This window comes from Echinops telfairi, unplaced genomic scaffold (assembly GCF_000313985.2).
Source record: "Echinops telfairi isolate 266 unplaced genomic scaffold, ASM31398v2 ScPeMD7_7472;HRSCAF=8510, whole genome shotgun sequence".
Classification (NCBI taxonomy): Eukaryota; Metazoa; Chordata; class Mammalia; order Afrosoricida; family Tenrecidae; genus Echinops; species Echinops telfairi.
The window spans coordinates 2,424,055-2,431,901 of NW_022111376.1; the positions used below are offsets into that span (position 1 = coordinate 2,424,055).

The window sequence follows — 7,847 nt, forward strand, 5'->3', positions numbered from 1 at the left end:
GTGGGCCAGGGCTCGTGCCCCGTCTCCCATCTCCCGCCCCTCGCCGCGCCCACTCACTGGTCCAGAAGTAGCTGTAGGTGCCCACCAGGCCCATGACGACGCTGCTGGCCAGGCTCCAGGCCAGCGGCGGCGCCGTGGGGAACGGCCACCGCACGTGCAGGGGCATGGCCGGCGGCCGTTCGCCAACGCGGCCCAAGTCACTTCACTGCCGGGCAAGCCCGGCCCGCCCCTCCAGCCACCTAGCGGCCGCACGGAACACAAGGAGCAACAGCCCGCCCACCTCAAACCCGCTGCCTCGGCGCGCTGGCTCCCGTCGCAAAACGCGCGCCTCAGCTTGACGGCAGAGGGGGCGGGGCCGGGCGAGAGGCCACGCCCCCCGTTGCCGTCGGGCCTACCCCAGCACTCCCCAGCAAGTCTCGCGAGCGGCCGGACTGCGCAGGCGCAGACCGGGGGGCGGGGCTGGCGGAGCGCCTGGACTGCGTTACTTTGTGCTTTTGACTGAGCTGAAACCTAGCGCTTGAGGTTCACCTCGCTACAGTAAAGGAAATGAAGTTGCCATGTGTCCGACTCGGGACCCAGTGTCGTGTCGTCTACATTCTCTTCACCCTCAAGGAACCCGCCAAACCCCGGCCTTCGGCCGTGTTGGGACTCCGGGTGACCCACGTAGAGTGAAGCTGCAGTTCTCGACTCAGGTGTCCTTAGTCTGTCTACCGGCACCTTGTTCCTGGGCAGGGCTCAGAAAAGATCCCATGCTGTGGGTGGGCCCCCAAGGGGCGGAATGGTTATGCATTGGGCTGCTTCCCGCCAGATCAGCAGTTGGAACCCACCAGCGGGAAAAAGGCCAGGCTTTTCTTCTCAAAGAGCTACAGACTCAAAACCCGCTTCAAAACCCACGCAAGCGGTTCTACTCTGTCCCACAGGGTTGCTAGAAGCCAAAACCGACTCGTTAGCCGTGAACTTGAGTTTTTTGGGGTAGATCACATTGTCTTTTTCCATTTGTCCGTTCACGGACAGAGGACTGCCTTGTAGACTGCTATACACATTTCTTTCTCCCTCTCTTTTTTTTGAACTATTTCTTCTTTTTAAGCACTATTTCATTGGATTACATTTTAGACACGACAACCATCCTCTGCGGGGACCTGGTCGCATCCTCCCTAGAGTCCCGGTGTGCATACAGTCCCTTCAGGATCTCAAACTGTAGTCAGCGCCCAGGCCTGGAGTTGGACACTTGAGGAGCCACGCCCTACGCTGAGCCGACAGCCACACCCGCTGGGGCCCAGCGCTGGCAACTGTCTGGCCTCTGGACGGATGGGGGCGGGAGGAGGGGGGCTCCCTTGTCTTCCTCAGCAGATGCTGCTGGGGGGGCCCCGGGGAGCTGGCTCTTGGTTTTCATTCAGGTAACCAATCATTACTGGACTGCTCCTGCTAGGCACTGGCGTTGGCAGGCCAGTCACTCTCCAGTGACTCAGAGATCAGTCATCTCTCAACAGCCTGGCCTGAGAAGAGTGGAGGGCGGGGCGACCTTTCCCAGTTCAGCGCCCGCCTCCTTGGGGAGGGTGGAGGGAAACCTCTTCTTCCTCTTTACTTCCTTCCTCGTCCTTGTCCCGGCAGGCAAGCAGGCAGGCAGGCAGGTGGGCGCGGTGAGGCCTTGGGCTGTCACTGGTCTGTACCAGTGTGGGGGTCCTTGGGTTGAGGGAAGAAGCTGCTCCCTGACCTGGGAAGGGCAGAGGCAGGAATGGAAGCCCTGGACTGGAACCCAGGCCAGCTTGGGGAGCATGGGCTGGGTATGGGGCTGAAGCCCGAAAGTCATTTGTCCAGAGTCCTTCTGGGGTTCCAGAGCCCTGCGCCTCCTGCTGCCAGTGCTAGCATGGAGCTGGACCAGGGCAGGGTGCCAGGCTGAGCAGGAGTGGCAGAGGACAGGTGGCCAGGAGGATGGCAGTGACAGCAGGGCCCGAGCAGAGCAGAGAGGGTGAGCCCCTGAGTGGCAGAAAGCGAGGAAGTGAGGGAAAAGGACATTGGCAGAGGGGGATGGTGACCAAGGGGAGTGGGAGAGGGGGGCAACCAAGGGGGTAGTGACCGAAGGAAGCCTAGAGACACACTGACACCAGGCAGGCTTGCGAGGAGGCCTGGATACAGTGATTCCACCTCGGGGCTTTGCTTAGAGGTCAAATCTCCAGAGAAGGGAGGTGGCTGCATCAAGATGCTTCCCACCCAACTGGGTGCAAGACCAAAGCTGAAAGCAGCACCCGCTCAAAGAGGCAGGGCTGGGACTGGGGGTGGGGGACAAACAGTGTCTTGGGGCAGGTGGCAGGGAGGCCACTTTCTCTGTGCCACCCCTGTCACTCCTGGAGCAGAAGGAGCCCTGTGGAGCCAGCAGCCATGCTCCGCCCCGTGGCACTTCTGCTCTTCCTCCTGGCTGGGGGGGCGCAGGCCTTTCGCATCTGCGCCTTCAACGCTCAGCGGCTGACCCTGGCCAAGGTGGCCAGGGAGCCTGTGATGGACACTTTGGTACAGGTAAGTGCCTCCTTGAGAAGAAGGGCCATCAGGATGCCGAGTGGCGCAGACTTGGAGCCATTGGCACTCAGTCTTCTCTCATTGGCTCCCTGGTATCTGGCAGATTCTGGCTCGCTGTGACATCATGGTGCTGCAGGAAGTAGTGGACTCCACTGGCAGTGCCATCCCACTCCTGCTTCGAGAACTCAACCGGTAAGGAGGGCACTGTGGGTAGAATTCTGGGTCCCTCAGGAGCCTTGGGGGTGGGGGCTGACTTGGCCTCTCCCTTCCTGTAGATATGATGCCTCCGGGCCCTACAGCTACCTCAGCAGCCCTTTGCTGGGCCGAAGCACGTACATGGAGAAGTATGTCTACATCTACCGGTGAGCGCAGGGCCAAGGAAGCGCCCACTAGTTGCCTTTTTCTCTCCTCTGTGTGGGGCCAAACTTCTAAAAGCACACCCAAGTCCTTGGGAAGACAAGGATCAAGAGGTGCTGGGGAGCTGGCTTCTCTGTAGACGAAATGATAGCCCATTGGCTTCGGAATAATGGGGAAACTGAGACCAACAAATCACAAAGGGAAAGCCATCCCAGCGACCTGCACATCAGCCTGAAATGCGAGACTGATGAGTGCTGAATGGGGCAGGACAAGGTGTTGTTCCTGGGGGGGTGGGAAGGTTCTGGCCTCAGGTCTGGGAAACCCCACCCCTTGGTCCTTACAGGTCGCACAGGACACAGGTCCTGGAGTCCTATGTGTACAACGACCAGGATGACCTCTTTGCGAGGGAACCCTTCATTGCCCAGTTCACCTTGCCCAGCAAGGGTAGGAGGGTCCAGGGGGCCTGGTGTGTGCTGTGGGCGGAGTAGGGCTGCTGGCCTGGGGGCTGGGTGTGGCTGGAGCCTCCCCCTCATGGGGTGCCTTCCAGTCTTGCCCAGCCTGGTTCTGGTCCCACTGCACACCACCCCAAAGGCTGTGGAGAAGGAGCTGAATGCCCTCTACCATGTGTTCCAAGACGTCTCCCAGCACTGGCAGAGTGAGGTAGAGCTGGGGCAGCAGGCGGGCAGCTCATTGGGGAGAGAGGTGGGTGGTGGCGGCGCATGGCACCTGGGCCAGGGGGCCCAGTGGCAGGTTTGACCCTTGCCCTGTCTCAGGAGGTGATCCTGCTGGGGGACTTCAACGCGGACTGCGGCTCATTGACCAAAAAGCGGCTGGAGGAACTGTTGCTGAGGACGGAGACGGGCTTTCTGTGGGTGATCCCAGATGGAGTGGATACCACAGTGCGGGCCAGCACCCACTGCGCCTATGACCGAATCGTGCTGCACGGGCCTCGCTGCCAAGGCCTGCTTCAGACCGCCTCAGCCTTTGAATTCCCCCGCAGCTTCCAGCTCAGCGAGGAGCAGGTGGGCTCCAGGCTCGGCTGGGCGGCAGTGGGGAGATCAAGGCAGAGTCCTTGGGCATAAGGCACCAACCTTTGTCTCACCTCATGTCCAGGCCCTGAACATTAGCGACCACTACCCGGTGGAGGTGGAGCTCAGAGGGGCAGCGCCAAGGGAGCAGCCTCTCTGCCTGGTGGTCCTGCTGCTGGCGTCCCTGCTGCTGGTCCCTGCCGCCTGACCTGCCCTCCCAGCAGTGACTCCTTCATAGAACAGCAGCACGATCATCTGCCTGGTATTAGACTAAACCCTACGGGTGGTGTCAGGAGAGGGTACAAAGTAGCCCATGGGAAGCTGGGGAAGGGGAGAGGGCTCAGCCAAGACAATGACCAGCGATCCCAAGATCTTATTCTATGAAAAAAAGTTTTGATCTATAAAGGAATACTTCCCTGGGCTCATGGGAGGGATATCCCTTTGGGTGGCAGCTAGGCCAAAGGCTCATTCATGCCTGACCTATTCATCAGTAGAACAATGCTAAGATCCCAAGATGCCAGCTAACCAATAAGTCACATCTCAGGTGTGAACCTAGATGCGAGGAAGGGTGCACCTAAATCTACCTGGCCTCCACCCCACATTCCCAGGAGCTGGGGTGTCTTCAGAACCCATGCCATGCAGCGTTGGGGTCAGGCGACCCTGCAGGAAAAGGATTGGGTCCTTTATAGAGTTAATTTGTGGTTGTTGTAACCATGAGAACAAAAATAAAGGTAATTAAAATTTCAGTTGTGCCTGGGATTGGTGTGCGCGTGCATTTGCACAGGCATTGGGGGAACAGGACACTGGTGGCCTGTGGGGAAGGGATTCAAGACCAGGTGAGGACAGGAAGCATGGGATCTGGCACTCCCAACTAGGACTTAACAGATCCTTGCAGGATGGTTCCTGCCAGAGGGGTAGACACATGGCACTGCAGCCAAACTCAATCATGATTACCAGCTGTGGGCCCAGCCAGGACAGGACCAGGGCTTTCAGAGGAAATGCCTCCCTGCAGGTCCCCTGGAGGGCTATCTCCTGTGAGTAGGCACTTATCAAGCTAGTGGGGCAGAATACCCAAGGGCCTTCCCACTCAGCATCATTCACCCCCTAGTAGGAAATCCAGAGCCAAGAAAACCAGGAAGTTCAATTTTTATTTGTTGGGTACAAGTGAGGCAGCACAGGGCTACCAAGGCCTTCATGAATGCAGAGCCCGCCACTTGTCCAAGGGGCCACGGTCAGGGATGTATTTGACCCCACAGCCATCCGGGATGAGGCGCTTCTCAGCCACCATATCCTCAAACTCATCAGCATTAAACTTGGTGAAGCCCCACTTCTTGGAGATGTGGATCTAAGGAGAGAGAAGAACATTAGACAGGAAGGTGAAGCAGGGGCAAGGCAGGTCAAGAGATAAAGGGATGGCTGTATGGCTCACCTTCTGGCGCCCAGGGAACTTGAACTTGGCTCTGCGTAAGGCCTCAATCACATGCTCCTTGTTTTGAAGCTTGGTGCGGATGGACATGATAACCTGGCCAATGTGGACTCTAGCCACCGTGCCTTAAGGTTTCCCAAAAGCACCTCGCATCCCAGTTTGGAGCCTAGTTTAGGGAGAGCAGAAATTAGCCAGGCCAGAGGCATTGAAAAGCAGCAAAAGGTTGTCTCCAAGGTCCCTTAGGGCAGCCTATACATAACAATAGGCTGCATACACTACCGAGGAGGCTTGCTGTTTGCAGCCATTGCACACCGGCCCCCACAAGGAGGACGGTCGGCTTAATTGGCTGCAGAGAACAAAACACCCCAAAGCTACCCAGAAGACCCACAAATTTCCCAGCTGAGAGAGAAACCCTGCCCCCCTCCTTGCTTCTGCTCAGGTGTGGCTTGGGTCAGCTGAAGCCAGTCACTGTCTGCAGCAGGGCTGGGCCATGGAAAATAGCTAGGAGGGGTACCCTACACTGAGCTGCCCTGTGCCCCCAACACAGGGCCTCGCACACCTGTCAGCCCCAGCGCATGATAACATCTTGTTGATGCGGATGACGTGGAAGGGGTGGAGCCGCACTCGGATGTGGAAGCCATCTTTGCCACAGCTTTTCACCATGTACTTGTTAGCACAGATGCGGGCAGCCTCCAGGGCTAAACAAGAAAGGAGACAGGATTGCATCTCAGAAACTGAGCTCCCTAAGCACAGGCCTCGGAGGGGCTGCCCTCCAGCAAACCCAAGGTCACTTCAGGGGCAGCAGAGTGCAGCTGTTAATTCTCTTGAGGGGCTCCGGGTGGAACAAGAAGGAATTGCCTCACCTTCAGAAGAGAGCTGCTCATACTCATCCGACACCATGTGGCCACACAGTGGGAATTCATCCACCTTGGCCTTCTTTCGGCCCAGGTCAAAAATGCGAATCTTGGCATCTGAAAAAGGGCAGCTAAGTGTGTGCGGCGCCCTGGGCAACTTCACATGGCCAAGCCAATTTGAGGGCACTCGTACTACTTACCAGGGACACCTCGACAGAAGCGGGACTTTGGGTAGGGCTTGTTCTTACAATACCGGTAACTGCAAGAGGGGGGAGAAACCCAAGTTTAAAAGTGCTTTTCCCCAGCGCTGGAGACCGAAAGCAGGGCCCTGGGGATGTTAGAAATGCAAAGCCAATCGGCCTTTCACCCTACCTAGGCCTAGCTCTCTTCCTGGAGACCAAATTGCACTAGGCGCTACAAAGTAGCCACACACGGCCAAGCCTAGGTCCCCTGAACAACGTGGGGTTACCACGGCGCCCTCTGCAGGGCATAGGAGGAGGCCGCACAGGCCTAGCGGCTGCCCATGGCGGACGACCGCGCTGAAATAAGGATATCCCACACAAAGACTCTAAGAGGAATCGGGCTGAAAAGAGGGCGAATCCGAAGTACTGGAAAGACAGCTGCTGGCCAAGCACCCCAATAACTAGGCGGGGGGAGGGGGGGGAAGCCGACAGCAGCATGGAACTTAGATGGGAATGAAGCGCTGAGCACAATCGAAGCCCGAGACGATCTCAGTGGCTGGGGGGAAACGTGGGGTTCCTTCCCGGGCAAGTCAGTTCCACTAATTAGCCTCCGCCCTCGACACAATGTTGGTAGTGGCGGAAGTGGGGGGGGGGCGGGGGTGTTCAGCGGCTAGTACAATTCACTCTGCCCAACTAGAGAAATGCTGAGAATCGGCTACTCACCATCGGGCAGGGCGGCGGCCCATGGCGACACCAGGATCAAGGTGGCTGCAACAAAACAGATGATAAAGTCAGGCGACAAGGGTAGGCCCAGGCCAGAGGACGAGGACAGCGAGCACACAACGAATCACACTCACCACGCTGAAGGAAAAGAGAAGCTCCCAGGCCTGCGCACGACTTATATAGTCCGCCCATCTTCTGCGCAAGTACCATAGAGTTCCGATCGAGGGCGTAGGGACGCTCTTTCACTACGTTGCGACCATAGACAAAGCAGCGCTGTGCGCCTGCGTGTGCCTAGAGAGGCACTTGCGCACAACTCCTGGGTGGTTAGCTGTGGAGGCCCAGCGGGTGGCAAGGGAACGAATCAGGCTTTGCCCCAAGGGCGTGGGCAGCCTGCGTCGCGCAGGCGGGATTGGGAACTGATTTTTTGCCCCGGCTGGACCTTCTTTATGAAAGAACTATGGTGAAGATGAGGGACGGTCCCCTGGGTGGGCTTGGAACAGCTAAGCCTGGATTTCCCAGAGTACGGGGCCCAGGCCACACTCCGCCCCCGGGTCATTCCTGGGGCGGGGACTCGCCGGGCCCGCGACTACGCCGCTAGCCTTTGTCCCAGAAGACTTGGAGGCCCGCCCCCCAGCCTAGCAAGAGTCCGCCCGCGCTTTGCCCCGAGCGCTGCGCATAGCTGAGGGGCTGTGCCGGAGCCGGACAGTTCCCGCGCCGCGGGCAGCCGGGACCCCTGTCCCCACCGTGGCCCTCTCCCATGGTG

The 7,847-nt window shown here is 58.6% G+C and overlaps 3 protein-coding genes and 1 non-coding gene across 4 annotated transcripts in view; 1 reads left to right on the forward strand and 3 right to left on the reverse strand.

Moving 5' to 3' along the window:
* The window catches only part of TAFAZZIN (tafazzin, phospholipid-lysophospholipid transacylase), a 3,049-nt gene extending 2,843 nt beyond the window's left edge, over nucleotides 1-206 (reverse strand). Inside the window, exon 1 of the mRNA XM_004717557.3 lies at nucleotides 58-206. Within this exon, the coding sequence (XP_004717614.1) occupies nucleotides 58-166 (109 nt within the window). The 5' untranslated portion in view covers nucleotides 167-206. The remainder of the gene's footprint in view (nucleotides 1-57) is intronic.
* A 1,370-nt stretch (nucleotides 207-1,576) lies between these two features.
* Nucleotides 1,577-4,645, forward strand: DNASE1L1 (deoxyribonuclease 1 like 1). The gene is made up of 8 exons (XM_004717593.2): nucleotides 1,577-1,631; nucleotides 2,355-2,514; nucleotides 2,618-2,706; nucleotides 2,790-2,876; nucleotides 3,215-3,315; nucleotides 3,419-3,531; nucleotides 3,645-3,893; nucleotides 3,985-4,645. The coding sequence occupies exons 2-8, from the start codon at nucleotides 2,380-2,382 to the stop codon at nucleotides 4,105-4,107; spliced, it is 897 nt and encodes a 298-aa protein (XP_004717650.1). The 5' UTR covers nucleotides 1,577-1,631; nucleotides 2,355-2,379; the 3' UTR covers nucleotides 4,108-4,645.
* Nucleotides 4,646-5,028: 383 nt separating this feature from the next.
* RPL10 (ribosomal protein L10) lies at nucleotides 5,029-7,179 on the reverse strand. Its single transcript, XM_004718057.2, is given in 6 exon segments — nucleotides 5,029-5,244; nucleotides 5,329-5,491; nucleotides 5,885-6,023; nucleotides 6,189-6,296; nucleotides 6,380-6,438; nucleotides 7,085-7,179. Coding segments are annotated over 6 exon segments (645 nt in total). The 5' UTR covers nucleotides 7,108-7,179; the 3' UTR covers nucleotides 5,029-5,091.
* Nucleotides 5,547-5,677, reverse strand: LOC115873977. Its single transcript, XR_004048733.1, has one exon. It is a non-coding gene; the product is annotated as a small nucleolar RNA SNORA70 (small nucleolar RNA).
* Nucleotides 7,180-7,847: the final 668 nt, after the last annotated feature.

Bases quoted from the DNA above. Each gene is read 5' to 3' on its own strand.
- DNASE1L1 (XM_004717593.2), top strand. From the start codon at position 2,380: ATGCTCCGCCCCGTGGCACTTCTGCTCTTCCTCCTGGCTGGGGGGGCG. The intron at 2,707-2,789 runs GTAAGGAGGGCA...CCCTTCCTGTAG, and splicing joins CTGCTTCGAGAACTCAACCG to ATATGATGCCTCCGGGCCCT. The intron at 2,877-3,214 runs GTGAGCGCAGGG...TGGTCCTTACAG, and splicing joins AAGTATGTCTACATCTACCG to GTCGCACAGGACACAGGTCC.